A 15,385-nucleotide genomic window follows, 5' to 3' on the forward strand; every position below is an offset into this window, starting at 1 on the left:
TGCAAAACGGTGCTTTTATTGTAGCGCAGGGACAAGACCTGGGGGCAGAAAGAGCGGCACCTTTGCTGTATGAAGCTGGTGGTTATATGCTTAGTGTTCAAAGGGGGAGGGGATGTGCAGGGAATATTAAATCATCAATGTCTTCAAAAAAAATTTTTTTAAGACTTTATTTAGTTATTTTAGAGAGGAGAGGAGAGCACGAGGGGCGGGGGTGGTGAGGGGGGAGGGACAGAATCTCAAGCTGACTCCTCCCTAAGCACAGAGCCCCACTCGGAACCCACACAGGGCTCAATCTCAGGACCCTGAAAGGGGTAATCAAGAGTCAGGCACTCAACCAACTGAGCCACCCAGGTGCCCCTCTTCTTCGAATTTCTACTTGTAAAATTACCTTCACAAGATTTCTCTGGTGCTTAATCATTCAGTTCGATATTAACTATTGGTGACACGTACAGACAATCATGAGGCCCTTTAAGAATGTAGCAGCCAAAAAAAAAAAAAAAGGATGTAGCAGCCAGCATGTATTCGATCCTTGTTGGAAATAAAAAGGCTTTAAAAAACCCTTCTGGGCAAAAACCAAAATTTTTCTTCCTTTTTCCCCCCTCAAGGCTTTCTTTAAAAAAAAAAAAAAAAAAAAAGTTGGGAGCCCAGAGTGGGGAGCTCTCATGTCCTATCACTACTTACAGCCCTTTCCAGAACCAACAAGAAACAGCTTATAAAAAAAGAGAGAGAAAGACTTAGCTTGTACTTGCAAGAGGAAAAAGTCTACCCAGTAGAAGGAGATTTCCCCTTCACCCAGCAACAGCCCAGCCAAAGTGAGGCCATCACAACTCAGCCAATGAGAAGCCACTATGCTTGGGACTCCCAGTTCACTCCAATGGACAACCCCTCTAAAATCCCCCCCTCCCCCTTTCCCACTATAAAAGAACAGTTCCTCTCCAGCTTTTCCTATGATTTTGTCAGAGCTTGCACTCCTGGCTAACGCTTCTCTGCTATTCCTGAATAAACCCATTTTTGCTGGAAAAATAACTGACAGTATTTTTTTTTTTTTTTATAGAGAGAAAGAGTGTGTGCACAAGTGAGCGGGAAGGGAGGGGCAGAGAAAGGGAGAGAAAGAGAATCTTAAGCAGCCTCCACGCCCAGTGCAGAACCCAAAGCGGGGCCGATCTCAGGACCCGGCACCACATGAGCCAAAAGCAAGAGTCGGATGTTCAATCAAAAGCCACCCAGGTACCCCATGACAGTATTACTCTTCAGGTTAATGCCTGTAATGTGCATCACATTCTGGTTTAATGCTTTCAATATTAAAAACTGTTTTTGTGGGGACGCCTGGGTGGCTCAGTCGGTTAAGCGTCTGCTTTCAGCTCAGGTCATGATCCCAGGGTGCTGGGATCCTTGCTCAGCGGGGAGTCTGCTTCTCCCTCTCCCTCTGCCTGCTGCTTCCCCTGCTTGTGCTCTCACACTCTCTCTCTCTCTGGCAAATAAATAAATAAAATCTCCCCCCCAAAAAAATTGTTTTTGTGTCTCTGCTACCTTGGTGGAGGTTTTCAGTGTTGGAAGAAGATTTTGTTTTTTCTTTACATTTCCCAACACACCCACCAACCACACTGAAACTACATATCCTCCGCACATCTACCTTATTTGCAACTCCTCATCATGCACCCCAACGCGGCACAGACACGCTCCTTCAACACCTCACACCTCCCACATCACCTCCAACTTATGACCCCTGACACCTCACCCCACGCGTCCCACACCACACTTTGCACACAACACGCACACAGCATACACCCAAGTACCACTGCCTCTCACACACGTGATGTTCACATAACCTGTATACTTCATACATCCATCTAGTGCAGCCTCCTGACCACCACGCACATTCCAGTCCATCCCCCTCCTCCTGACTGATATCCCCGACATACACACCCTGACTCGTCAGCCCACACCTCACATCCTCCTTGCAGACGGAGCCCAGCCCAACTGAAGGTGCACAACTCCAGCAGGTGGTGCTGTTTACCAGGGGACAAAGGCACCCCAGGCTCCGGTAGAGGGGACTCCAAGGACCTCCAGGAAACCTTCAGCCACTCTTTGTCGCCAGGCTGAGAGCAGAGAGACTGCACCAAAACCCCTTCTCCCAGCCTTGGGCCCCATCTGGAGGCCACTGCCAACTATGGAGGCAGGGGGTAGCCCCAAGGACCTGGGATTTCCCTCAAGCCTCCTTCTTCTCCAACTTTGCTCAAGAGGAAGAAGTGGTCCAGCCCCAGCCAAAAAATCAGGTCATGTGGATGAGGAGAAGCTTTGGAGTGTGACTTCCTCCTGGACAAGTCTCTGCACTGGAGAGATCATCCAAATGATCTTGATGCCCCCTGGCTCCTGGCACACAGCAGGCCCTTAGTAAATGCCAAATCAAAATACTGGCTACTCTTTGAGTGCTCACTACGGTAATGTCATGAGCTTTACATCCCATTAAGACTCATTAAGGGAGGGGCAGCTGGGTGGCTCATTTGGTTGAGCCTCTGCCTTCTGTTCAGGTCATGGTCCTGGAGTCCCGGGATCGAGCCCCGCATCGAGCCCCTCATCGAGCCCCGCATCGGGCTCCCTGCTTGGCGGGGAGCCTGCTTCTCCCTCTGCCCTTCACCCACTCATGCTCTCTCTCTCACTCTTGCTCTCTCAAAAAAAAAAAAAGACTCATTAAGGGAGGTATAATTATTATCCCTATTTTACAGATGTTTGTCTGCAGCACAGAGAGCTTGAGGCACACAGCTCAAGGGGAGCTTGAGGGGAGCTGGGATTCAAACCAAGATAGTCTGATCCCAGAGCACTGGGCTGGAACTGCCACACCTCTGCTTCTGAACTCCCCCCCCTCCCAGACCTCCCCGGGGTGGGGGGGCTAGGAGGGGCTCCATCCTCTGCACTCTGCCTCTCAGGGCTTTCCAAGTTGGTCCTTCCCTCCTTCCCCACTCATTTCTGGGGCTCCTGATCTCTGCCACCACCTGGCTTGGCACCAGGGGCACAGAGAAGACGCCGACATGGATTCACGCCCAAGAAGGCAGGATGTTTTCACCCAGAGTCACATGCTCAGATGTTTCAGGCCCAGGCAGGAAAGCTAAATGGAATAAAGCAGGTGGATGAAGGGTAATAGGGAATGGCGGGGACTGTGGCAATAGGAAAAGCTTATTTTGGCCGAAGGGTAAGGGGGGAGTTTGAATGCTGAGCTAGATCTGGATTTCTTTTTTTTTTTTTTTAATATTTTATTTATTTGACAGAGAGAGACACAGTGAGAGAGGGAACACAAGCAGGGGGGAGTGGGAGAGGGAGAAGCAGGCTTCCCGCAGAGCAGGGAGCACGATGCGGGGCTCGATCCCAGGACCCAGGGATCATGACCTGAGCCGAAGGCAGACAACGACTGATCCACCCAGGCACCCTAGATCTGGATTTCTTACTAATTTGTTTTTCTTTGCCACAGGGACTGGGTCCAAAATGGAAGCCCAAGGTAATGCTGGAGGTTCGTATCCCACCTCCCAAACTCCAAACATACTCTACGCAAAATTTAGTAAGTATTGCTTTTTTTTATTCTTTTTTTTTAAAAGATTTTTTTTAAGATTTTATTTATGGGGTGCCTGGGTGGATGAGCTGGTTAAGCATCTGCCTTCTGGGGGTGCCTGGGTAGCTCAGTCAGTTAAGCGTCTGCCTTCGGCTCAGGTCATGATCTCAGGGTCCTGGAATTGAGCCCCACATCAGGCTCCCTGCTCAGCGGGGAGCCTGCTTCTCCCTCTCCCTCTGCCTGCCGCTCCCCCTGCTTGTGCTCTCTCTCTCTCTCTGTGTCAAATAAATAAATAAAATCTTTAAAAAAAAAAAAAAGTGTCTGCCTTCAGCTCAGGTCATGATCCCAGGGTCCTGGGATCTGGCTCTGCATGGGACTCTCTGCTCGGCGGGGAGCCTGCTTCTCCCTTAAAAAAAAAAAAGAAAGAAAGAAAAAGAAAAAAAGATTTTATTTATTTATTTAACAGAGAGAGAGAGAGAGAGAGAGCACAAGCAGGGGGAGTGGCAGGGAGAGGGAGAAGCAGGCTCCCAGCCAAGCAGAGAGCCCAATGCAGGGCTCGATCCCAGGACCCTGGGATCATGACCTAAGCCAAAGGCATATGCTTGACGACTGGCCCAGGAACCCCCCCGAGAATTGGGGTTTTAAGCCCCACATGGGGACAGAGGTCAAACTGAGGTCCCAGGAACAGCACAGAACTGAAACTGAGCACCCTGCACAAAGCTAGGAGCTGAGAATGGGCTGTCTGTTCTGGGCGCAGGAGACAGAGAAAAAAAATCCATCCACAGGCCCTGGGATGCAGTATGGAAGCAAGCCACCCAACAGGGAGTGCATGGGAAAAGTCACTGCAGGTGAACCCAAGGTTCACCAAAGTATGGGCTCGGATTCCAACCAAACCTCTGGTACGAACACCTGCTCTGAGATACTCACTCATGAATAAAATGGTAAGAAACCTGTGTTGCCTGTAAGACTGTGGCAAGCTGGCCCCCAGGGATGGCAGTGGGGCCCAGGGGACTCCTGTAGGCAGGAGAAACACAAAGAGGTCAAAAAACCTTCCACGATGACACCACCACGGGAAAATCCAACCCGTTGTACAGATAATAGTAACCACACCATGCCCCCTCCCTAATGCTGTTTTATAATTGGGACAACTGAGGGTCATTGAGCTTAAGCAAGTTACCTAAGGTCAGTTAGCAATCGAAGTATTTGATTTCTCTGTGACTCAGTCTTCTCAGCTGTAAAATGAGAATAATTTTAGCGTCCCGCCCTCACAGGATTGTTGCAAAGATAAAATGAGATGCTACCTGTAAAGCACTTATTAGAATGATGCCAGGCACATAATAATAGTGTTAACACAGAGAAAGTTAAGTTTTAAAGATTCAGAGATAAAGAAGGAATAGAGGCTCTAAAAAACGGGACATTATGAGGAAAGAACTGGTGCATTAAGAAAAGGAATTCTGGAGGGGCGCCTAGGTGGTTCAGTCGGTTAAGTGACTCTTGATTTCGGGTCAGCTCACGATCTCAGGGTCGTGAGATGGAGCCGGGCATTGGGCTCCGTGCTCAGCAGGGAATCTGCTTGTCCCTCTGCCCTGAACCCCCCACCCCTGCTCATGCTTTCTCAAATAAATAAATAAAATCTTTAAAAAAAAGAAGAAAAAGAAGTAGTTTATCAGAGAGTAGGCACACTGGCTAGGACTGCAGCCAGATTTCTGGGTTCACATCTAGTGCTGCGAAGCACCAGCCATGTGACCTTAGACATGTCACTTGCCTCTCTGACATTCAGTTTCCCATCTACAAAACTGCAACCAGAAAGGGAGTGTCAAGACTGAGTACAGGCTCTGGAATTAGACCGTCAGAGTTCGAGCGCTGACCCCAGCTAGGCGAGCCTTGGGCATGTTCCTCAGCTTCTCTGCCTCAGACTCTCACCTCTGAAATAGGGTTGGTTATGAAAATAAAATGAGCTAATATACATAAACCTATATATACGTAGGTATGTATGTATATATACTATATACGTAAAATAGACATAAATACTTAAGATACAATTCTGGCACCTAAGTGCTCGATGACCTTGTGAGGTTATTGTAGAGATGAAATGGGTTGATGGGCGTGGGAACAGAGGAGATGCTCGGTAAAGGCCAGTGATGACCGTGCATTCCCGGCCAGCTTCCCCTTCCCTGGGCCCCCACGGCCGCTGAAGCAACGATCACTGAACAACTGGACGGTGGCCATGGCAGGCAAATGAGGGAGACAGGGGCAGGCCAAGCCACTAGAGGGAAAAGGCCCCTCCTTTGTACCCAGGATTCAGCTCTCCCTCCTCTGCCGGATTCGAGAGGGGGATGGAGAACATGCATCCTCACCTTCCCTTCCCCTCCCATACAAGGGCATTTACATCAAAGGATCGGAAGAAGTCATTGAGTTTATTGGGGGAGTGCAAGGGAGCCAAAGTTTCATTGGTACACACACACACACACACACACACACACACACATCCGAGGCAACGTCGCTCCAGAGGTTGATGCTGTCTGCTCAGGGTCCCAGATTTCAGAATCAGGTATGGATCCCAGGGGCCTAAGGAGGCCCAGGCTATGGAGAAGAAATGGTGATGGGAGGTTCCAGAAGCCCGCCCCCCCCCTTCCCCGAACACCAGGTCTTGGGAACCCTTTCCTCTCTCCCTCCCTGAGAATCACTTCCACCCCTACTCATCTCCTTCTTTCTCCCCCTTCCTTAGAAGGCAGTTTCCGGCTCACTTGAAGGGAATCATCTAGTGCTCCAGGTGCCCATGTGGCCTCCTCTTCCCCATGCTGGTTCTGGCCCACTGGGATTATCCATATCCATGTTCTCATAGGAGTCTGCATCTGATTAGCACCAGGAAGGGTAAGATACAGCTAGACCCAGAAGTAGGCTGGGAGGGGGTGAGACTCAGAGGACAACAGGGGACAGAAGCAGAAGCACCCACCTTCCTCATGGTTGGGACCAGGCTGGGCCCGGATGGAGCGGAGCTGGGGGGCTGCATACAGGATCCCTCTCATATCCTCGTACGACTGGGAGCCTGCTTGGGCAGGAGAGTTGGAGGCCTAGAGCCACGCTGGACTTGGGGAACGGAAGTGCAGCCTAAGACACACAGGGAATCTGAGGGGCAGAGGAAGGTGGAGGGCTTGACCCATGCTGTACTAGGAAGGAGAGATTAGGGTCGGTGTCAGATTCAAGGCCCTTGTTAAGGGTTTGGTCAGATGTGGGTTAGATTATGATCACTGTCAAGAACAGAACTGGCAGAAGTCAAAGTCAAAGTCAGAGCCGTGAGGAGGCTGTAGAGACAACTGGGGTCAAAGCTGCGGTTTGTAGGGGGGCTGGCATGAGGTAGAGGTCAAAATCCAGGCTGGAATCACAGGGGGATCAGAGTTGATGTTCATAGTTAGGGATGGGGTAAATCCTGGGATCAGGATTGGGGTTGAGGTTAGTGTTAGGAATCGATCCAAGGCCAGAATTACACCTGGGGTCAGAGTCAAGGTCAAGGTTGAGGTTGAGCCTGGAGTCAGAGGTGAGAGCCAGGTCAACCCAATCGGCCCAAGGCAGGATGGTTCCTAGCATTTCTCACCAAGAGAGGTTGCTTCCCTGCTGGGGTCCCAGGCTGACCCATGGGGGCTCAGGAAGTCTAGAGAAGAGAAAGGAAGTTATTCCTCCTGGCCTCCAGCTCACACATACACTCCCCCCACCCTACAGCCCACATTAATGTGACGGTCCTCACACATACCTACTGTCCTGGTGACTGGCTGGGCCAGCTCTTCATCCTCGTTCTCGTAAGACTCTGCTGCTGCAGGAAAACAGAGAACTCCAGGGGCCATTCCTGCCCTGTAGGGGCTCCACGGCCGTCTGGGTCCTCCCAAGCCTCTGAGGCCCCACAAGAACCCCAAATTACCGCTGGAGAAGGAGTCTTCATCCTCAGGACCCAAGGCCCCATTCTCAGGGTTCTCATAGCCGCTGCCATCTGGTGGAGAAGGAGGGGGTCCAGCGAGGGCCCACAGCCCAGCGCTGAGAAGGTGGGGGAGCCGCGGGGGGCGCAGTCTTACCCTGGGAGAGTTGGTCCTGCCCAAGGTTGGAGTCATTCTCGTAGAACTCGGAGCCCTCCTCACCGTCTGGCTCCTCATAGGCCTCCCCTTCTTCTTCTGGGCCTGGGTTTCGGGATGTGAGTGGGAACCGAGTCACAGCCCCCTTCCTCCAGGCCCCAGTCCAGTATTCCAGCCGCAGACCGCTCCAACACCCCTCACGTGAGGAACCCCCCCGCCCAGCCCCACAATCAATCACCTGCCGGCGGCGGGCTCCGGGACCCCGCGGCTCCCGGCTCCGGGACGTCGCTGCGCGGGCTTCCGTAAGACTGCACGGCGGCCCCCAGGCCTGCAGCCCACCTCAGGGCGCGTCCTGGCGGGAGGAGCGTTGTAGCGGGACAAAAGAGATGGGGGCGGTCAAGGCTAAGGGTCTGCGAGGCTGGCCAGGGGACGGGAAGCTCCCGGCTCCAAGGGGGCCTTCGTGGCTGGGCCCCCCCACCCTCGCCCTGAGCCGAAGGGGCGGGATCTACACCTGGGGGCGTGGCCTCGGTCTCGGGGGCGGTGCGGCTCTCGGAACGGGACTTCAGGTCCCGCGCCCTGGGGGCGGGGCCATGAACTCTGGGGGCGGGCTCTGGTGCTAGGGGCGGGGCTCGGATCTGGGCGGGACTCCGCGCCCCGGGGCGGGCTCTTTTTTCTGAAGGCGGAGTTCCGAGCTCGGGGAGACTGGGCGCTCCGGGGATTGGAGTGACGAGGAAAAGGGGTGGGGCTCTAGCTCGGAGTCCGAGACCTGGCGGTGCCTCCTACCCGTGCCAGAGGAGGGCGTGGGAAGGGAGAGCACGTTCCCATACTGATTCTGGGTCCCGCTTCCCGGGGGGGGCGTGACTTTGAAGAACCTGGCGGAGGAAGGGGGTTAGCACTGTGAGACCTGGCCCTCAGAGGATAAAACGTAGTCACGTGTATTTAGCTCCTCTGTTCTGCCGCAGCCTACGGAGGGGGTCTGGGGTCACTCCAAGGAGTCTTCACAAGGGGACGTAGCTTTGGAGCTGGGCTTTGAAGCTGGGGCAGTATTTCAACGGTAGAGGTGGGGAATGACACGCTGAGCCGAGGAAACAGTAAGTGCAAAGCTTTGAGCAAAAGTGCAGGGATGGGAGACTGCGGGGGCTCTCGCGTCATTACCTTCTGGTGGGATCGGTCATTCGCTTTCTTTTCCTCCTGAGGATCAGGGCTGGTGAGAGTTAAGGGGCGTGATCAGAGGAGGCAGGGTGAAGATTGGCGGGGCACTGGGGAGGTCACTTGGGTCAATGGAGGGGAAGGGACTTCAAAGTCCCAGGGGCCCGGTAAGTTTGGAGGGCGGTTAGAGGAGTGGGGAGCAGGACTGGAGGTCCGTGGGGGAGGTATGGGAGGAGAGAAAGGTGGTTGTCAGACTGGCCAGTGTGGGCCATCCTGGGGAAGATGGGGTAGGTTGGGCAGATGGGCTGGGGGACATGACTCACCTCTTCGAAGATGAAGAAAGCTCACCAGGGAACCCAGGCAGAAGATCAGATAAAGTAATGGCACAACAGGGACTTTCCAGCCACCAGTCTCTAGCAGCCAATACCTTACTGCTGGGGAGAAGCAGCTATGAGACGGGGACCCCAGGCTGGCGTGTTGCTTCCCAGCCTCAAGACCTCAAAGGGCCATAAGTCTGGGGAACATGGACAAGACACAGATCTTCAGAATCATAAGCTACAAGGAGGGCTGGCCTCCCTTCCTCTGAGGTTAGGGACTGCGCCCCAGAGCCTGACCTGGGGCCTGGGGCAGTATCTATGCAACAAACCATGACTATAGTCAGATTCTGTGTTAGGATTCAGGGGAGCATGATGATAAGCTTCCTGCTGCAATTAAGGACAGTCATGTTCAAAAGTGAAGGTCAGAGTCAAGTTCACAAGGTGAACTTAGAGGTGGGAAGCAGCAGTTTACTGGAGTGAAGTGTGGAGTGAAATTTGAGGTTGAGGTTGAGAACTGTGGTTAGGGTAGCATGGGACGATTGTATTAAGGGAGACAGAAGGGGCAGAGCACTGTGACCAGTTTGACGGATGGATGGGTGAGGAAAAGGAAGGATATCCAGGTTCCTGGCTTCGGCCCGTGGGCAGGTCCTTCACTAACACAGAGACACCCAAAAGACTACGCTTGGGGAAGATGTTGAGTTTGATTTTGTATATTTTGAGGCTGCGGGGGCATCAAATGACAGGAAATGGCTGGGGGTGAGGTGTATGGAGCCTGGAATTGAGTCACTAAGGCATGCTGGCCTAAGGAGCCATGAGAGTGAAGGAGGTCATACAGGAAGAGAGTGTGGACAAGGACAAGAGAAAGTGCTGATGAGATAAGATGAGGCCTCAGAGCTCCAACAGTGAGGAGTGGGGGAGGAAGACCCTTCCAAAGCGGATGGGAAGGAGCAACCAGTGGTAGGAGAAGACCCAGGAAAGTAGTGATTTGGAAACAAGGGAGGACAGAGGTGGAGTCAGTGGTCAGTATAGAAGCTGGGGTTCAGGATGAGTCTGGTACTAGCTCTCAGTTTGGGGGAGCCAAGGTTGACTGGCTCCCAGTTCTTCCCAGTAGCCCCCACACAGATGCCCCACAATTGGGAGAAACTCTACCTGACTGGGCAATGACCTTCAGCTGCATCTTGATGGTCACGTTGCCGTGGTAACAACGATAGATGCCAGCATCTCGAACTGTGGCCTGGGACAGCAACAGAACAGCCCCTCCCCTGAGGGTGCTCAGGACCCACATCTCTCTGCCTGGGTCATCCTCCCTCAGGTTTAAGCTCAGCAAGGAGATGTTATGCTTCTTAGGGCGCACGTGGGTCCAGGAGATGGGGCCTCTGGCCACGGAGGCAGGGGGCACCTCACAGGGCAGCCAGAATGTGGAGCCAGGGGCCACGGTGAGGTCTGGGGCAAGGAGAGCCAAGGCTAGGAAAGTGTAATCCTTGGGGTCTCCTCCCTGCAAACCCTCCAGTTCCTAATCACCATCCCCCATCCCTGGAACCCCCACTTCCTGGCATCTCCCCAACACCTTACCTTGGTTGAGGCTCTGGTTCAGACTGCCCCTGGGTGGGGCACATTCAGGGTCTATCTCCCAGATCTCAGGGTGGTCTTTGGCCCAAACATACAGCTGGGAGCTTGTGGGGTAACCAGAAGAGGGCTTGGAGCCCTGTGAGGACCTGTTCCCCAGCCCACAGCCTGAGTCATTTAGGGCCGAAGCATTCCATCGGAACAGCTCCCCTAGGAAGAGACCCAGAACCAGATACAGACACATCCAGGAGAGGCAGAGAGATACAGAGACCCAGAAAAGCAGAGACAGAGACAAAGACCCAGAGAGAGAGACAGAGAGAGAGAAATGACAACTCAGAGAGAGAAGAGAGTGAAAGATAGAATAGCTCAGTGCTGAAGTCATGAAGCCACCGGAGTTCTGAGGAGCCACCTAGAACTAGCTGCGTGCTTGTCCCTCAGCCCCTCGAGCCCCTCCCTCCAAATCTGTTTTAGCGGCCGGATGTCCTCCCTCTTCTCGTCCACCCCTCCCTGCCCCGGCCCAGACCTCACCACTGCCTTCCACGCTGACTGTCCAGCCAGACTGCCACGCCTGCTCGGAAGGGGGCCCCAGCTGGCACAGGTAGAAGCCCCCCATCTGGTCAGAGACGTTGAAGACGAACAGCTGGACGCCCAGGGACCCCTTCTGGATGCCCAGGCCTTGGGACCTGTGGCCCAGCTCTGACTGAGACCTCTGAAACCAGGCCTGCTGCTCAGGACGACCATCTGAGGGACCTTTGAGGCATGGCAGCTCAACTTTGCCTCCCTCTGAGGAGAGAGAGAGAGGGAGAGGAACTCTCCGCCCCCTTCATTCCTCACACTGGGTTGTTACCCAACGACCCCACCAGCTGGGAGTGGATGAGCTCTCAGAGTCCTTCCAACCCCTCCCTGAATTTTACAAATAACAAAATGAAGGCCCAGAGAGGGTAACTGACTTGGCCAAGAGCACCCAGCCAGACCCAGGTTTTCCAGCCCCAACTCTTTCCATCTGTACCCTCTGGACATACCTTTAGCCTCCACCAGCAGTGTTTCGTGGGGCCTGACTCCCTCGGGTGTGAGGAAGAGGAGGAAAAAGAGAAGGAGAGGAGGTGGCATGGCGGCCAGACTCCCCGGGGCACCCAGCTTGGCCGCGCAGGGGATGCTGGGGCAGGCGGGGGCCTGGGGGGCACTGAACCATGAGCGTCTGTGGGGGCGGGCAGGCGGGTAGGCAGTCCCCCTAGGGAGGAAGGGGTGGTCATGCCTCCAGTCCCCTTCTCCGTGCACCCCTCCAGACCCACAAAACTTGTCTCCTCCCTGCCACACTTTTATTTTCATCCCGACACTTACCACCGTGTGAAATGACCTTGTTTGTGTGTCTGCTTCTTCACTTTCTGTTCCTCCCACTGGAATGTAAGCCTCTTGAGGCAGAGCCTCGGTCTTGTTCAACACCGCATGCACTGTGCTCTGGGACAGTGCTTGGGGCATCTGGGGCGCCCAATAAATATTTGTTGAATTGAGTGGGCTCCAATTTTAAGGGCTCCATCCTTTTCCCCCTCCCTCCTTCAACCCAAGGCTCTAAACCCATTTCTCTTCGCACACACACCCCATTCATTCACTCGACCCACATTCCTTGGGCCTTCTTCCCACTCTGTACAACCAGCCCATCCCACATCCTTTGAGATCTGGCCGACTTGACTTTGAATCCTCTATGTCCACCACTTGGCTAAATGGCTTCATCTTTCTCGGCTTTTGCTTCTCTCTCTGTAAACTGGGGATAGTAATAGTGCTTTCAAAATCTTGTTTGTGAAGATTAAACACGGCAGTATACATATGGCACTTTTAGCCCAGGGCCCAGCACGTAGTAGGCCCTCAGTTAATGAGAGACAGCATCAGCCAACGGCCGAGAGCGCAAGCCAGGTTGCCCCTGAAGTGCGTGCACAGCAGTCCCCAGAAATGACTGGGGACCAATGCCCTTTGGTGTCCCACTTCTTCCCCAGGAAGCCCCTGCTTCAGTTATGGAAGGAACTCATTTAGAAATGGGGACACTGAGGCCCCCAAAGGGCAGGGTGTTGCCTGAGGTCACACAGTGAGCTGGTGACTAATAAGCAGTAGAACTCAGGGGTCCCGACTCTGAAATCTGTGCTTCTGCCCCTCCCCTCTCCGCAGTCTCTGCCCCCCCTTCCTCCTCCTCTAGCTCTCTCTCTCTCTCTCTCTCTCTCTGCATGTGTGGGTGTATCTCTGTCTTTTCCTCTGTAGTCACTCAGGGAAAGGGTCCAGGGACCCAGGAGACCTGCTCTCTCAGTTGCCAGTTCCCAGGCCCGGGCTCGCTGGGCTGCAGCTTCCTGTTTGCTTTAGGCAAACCCCAGGGGACCCTCCAGCTGTCAGGGCCCCCACTTCCCTTTGGTCGGTTTGGGGTGGCTCGGAGGGGGAGCGTGGGGCATTGGGGAATGCAGAGGGTGAGGTGGCAGGACCCCGTTTGCCTTTCATTCAACAAAATCCCTCCAATCACCTTCGTTAGCTTTCCATCCGTCTCACAAGTGGTTTCCTGACTAGCGCACATCAGTCCCCTGCTCAGAACGCTGTGGTGGCTTTTTTTCTACCTCAAATTTTCTCTACCTTTTTTGCCGCCCTGCCCCTCCTCCAAACAAAGCCTTCACACTTGTGCTCTTCCTCCTGGATCCCTCCTCAGCTCTTCGCTCCCCTGTCTCCTTTGCTCCCTGTCTCCTTTTCATCCCCCAGGCCTCCATTCAAATGTTACTTCCTCAGAGAGGCCTTTCCTGACACCCCCCCCCCCCCCCATTTTGATTTCACACCTGTTTTATTTCCTTCCCAGCATTTGCCCAGTTCCCAAATATGCTTGTTTCTTTGTTAATCTTTCATCTACTTCCTGCCCCAGAATGTTCGCCGGCTCTTCCACAACAGGAATCTTTCCGGTCTAGTTCCCCGGTATCTAGTAGGTGCTCAATAAATATTTGTTGTATCAAGTGTGAAAGTTCATAAAGGGAAACCAGGCCAGAAGGGGGAGCTCTCACGCTGAACCACTACCTCAATTATAGGAAGCCGGGTCAATTACCCAACAGAAGACCCCTCCACAGGAAAGAGTAATCAGTTACAGGCCCCAACAGGAAAAGATGTACATTTGTACATTGCATCTCCTACAAGAAATCCACCACCCCTGCAGCTCAGCCAATGAAAAACCATCATCACCCTGAACTCCTGCTTTTCTCCAACGGGCTTTCTTCCAAACAACCCCTCCCAACTTCCTCCTTCTCCCTAAAATAACATTCCTCTCCTTTGTTGGTTGGGCTAGCCTATAGTTTTTGCTGTAGCTTGCTTGTCCTGAATTGCTATTCCCCAGTCAACCCAGTTATTGCTGGTAAAGTACCTTTTACTTTTAAGGTCCACAAAAGGAAGGAAATTCGGAAGAGCAAAAGAAAACTTTCTCTTCACTTCCCTCTCATGCACTCAGTCGCCAAGGCTAGTCCCAGTTTTCATCCTAAATATTTCTAGAATCAACTTCCTCCTCTTTTTGGACTCTTCCCTTCCCAACCAGAACCACTTCAACAGCCTCTTTTCTGGGCTGTCTTCTCTTTTGCTTTCTGCCTACACTTTACACAGAAAGAATTTCCTTGGTAATAGTCACGTGCTTCTCATGCTCAACAGCCTTCAAAGACTCCCAGGGTCTCAGGATAAACTCCAAGCCTGAGAGTTGACTAGAGCCTTATAGTCATTATTTCACCTCCTTCTCCAGAAACTCTGGCCTCACACACAGAAAATCTCAGGGCAGTAAGCTACTGAGGGCAGTAAACTGCTGGGGATTTATAAGCAGGAGTTAACCTGGCCAGATTTTTTTTTTTTTAAGTTTATTTGTTCTAGTGATGTCTACACCCAAGGTGGGGCTGGAACTCAGGACCCCAAGATGAGGAGTCACATGCTCTTCCAACTGAGCCAGCCAGGTGCCCCAGAAACAATCATACTCTCTTCCAGAGTGGCTATACCATTTACATTTACCATCAGGAATATAAGAGAAATCCAGTTTTTCCCACACACCGACCAGCATTTGGTATTATCACTGCCATTCTGGTAGGTGTGCTTTGTGCAGTGGTATCTCCTTGGGGTTTTAATTTGCATTTCCCTAATGGCTGATGATGGTGAACATCTTTTCGTGCACATATTTGCCATCTGTGACATCAGTGCATTGTCTATTCCTGTCCTTTGCCCATTTCCAAATCGGATTGAACTAGAAGATTTTAAGCTGACATATGATCTGTTTCGCAAACATCACTCTAATTGCTTTGAGAATTAACTAAAGGAGCCAAAAGGGGCCACAGGGGAACAGTTAGGAGATGTTGTAGAAGTTCAGGAGAGAGATGGTGTTACTGCTGGAGAAAAAGAAAAAGGGACACCTTCTGGAATATTCAGTCCTTTGGAGGTAGAGCTTACAGGACTTAAAGACTGCTGGAATGTACTTCACAGAGGGAGAAACGGGTTTGGGAGAACGGGAACCCAGATTCTGGATTTAAGTTTGAGCTGCACGTCACCGTCCAAGGGAAGATGTCAGGTCGCCTGTTGGAAAGTTCACAGATAATGAGACCTCGATTTAGGGCAGTGGCCCAGGGAGGAGAGGAGGGATTTGCGAGGCACGGGGAGGGGGAGGAGGAGGGGGATTAGCAGCAAACCCTGACTGGTTGAATATCAAGGTGGGGGTGGGGACGCAGAAGTTTCTGACTTCTCCACCGGACTACGCGGGA

General features: G+C 52.7%; 1 protein-coding gene across 1 annotated transcript; it reads right to left on the minus strand.

Annotated features, from left to right (window-relative positions):
* Positions 1-5,964: 5,964 nt before the first annotated feature.
* On the minus strand, positions 5,965-11,776 carry CD19 (CD19 molecule). Its single transcript, XM_021700499.1, has 15 exons — positions 11,663-11,776; positions 11,169-11,423; positions 10,647-10,850; positions 10,224-10,517; positions 9,081-9,191; positions 8,764-8,812; positions 8,392-8,480; positions 7,847-7,960; positions 7,612-7,713; positions 7,461-7,529; positions 7,296-7,355; positions 7,140-7,196; positions 6,501-6,593; positions 6,292-6,399; positions 5,965-6,127 (listed from the first exon to the last, which is right to left on the minus strand). The coding sequence occupies exons 1-14, from the start codon at positions 11,748-11,750 to the stop codon at positions 6,302-6,304; spliced, it is 1,683 nt and encodes a 560-aa protein (XP_021556174.1). The 5' UTR covers positions 11,751-11,776; the 3' UTR covers positions 5,965-6,127; positions 6,292-6,301.
* Between the last annotated feature and the right edge of the window lie 3,609 nt (positions 11,777-15,385).

The sequence above is a fragment of the Neomonachus schauinslandi genome, chromosome 5 (genome assembly GCF_002201575.2).
Source record: "Neomonachus schauinslandi chromosome 5, ASM220157v2, whole genome shotgun sequence".
NCBI classification, from domain to species: Eukaryota; Metazoa; Chordata; class Mammalia; order Carnivora; family Phocidae; genus Neomonachus; species Neomonachus schauinslandi.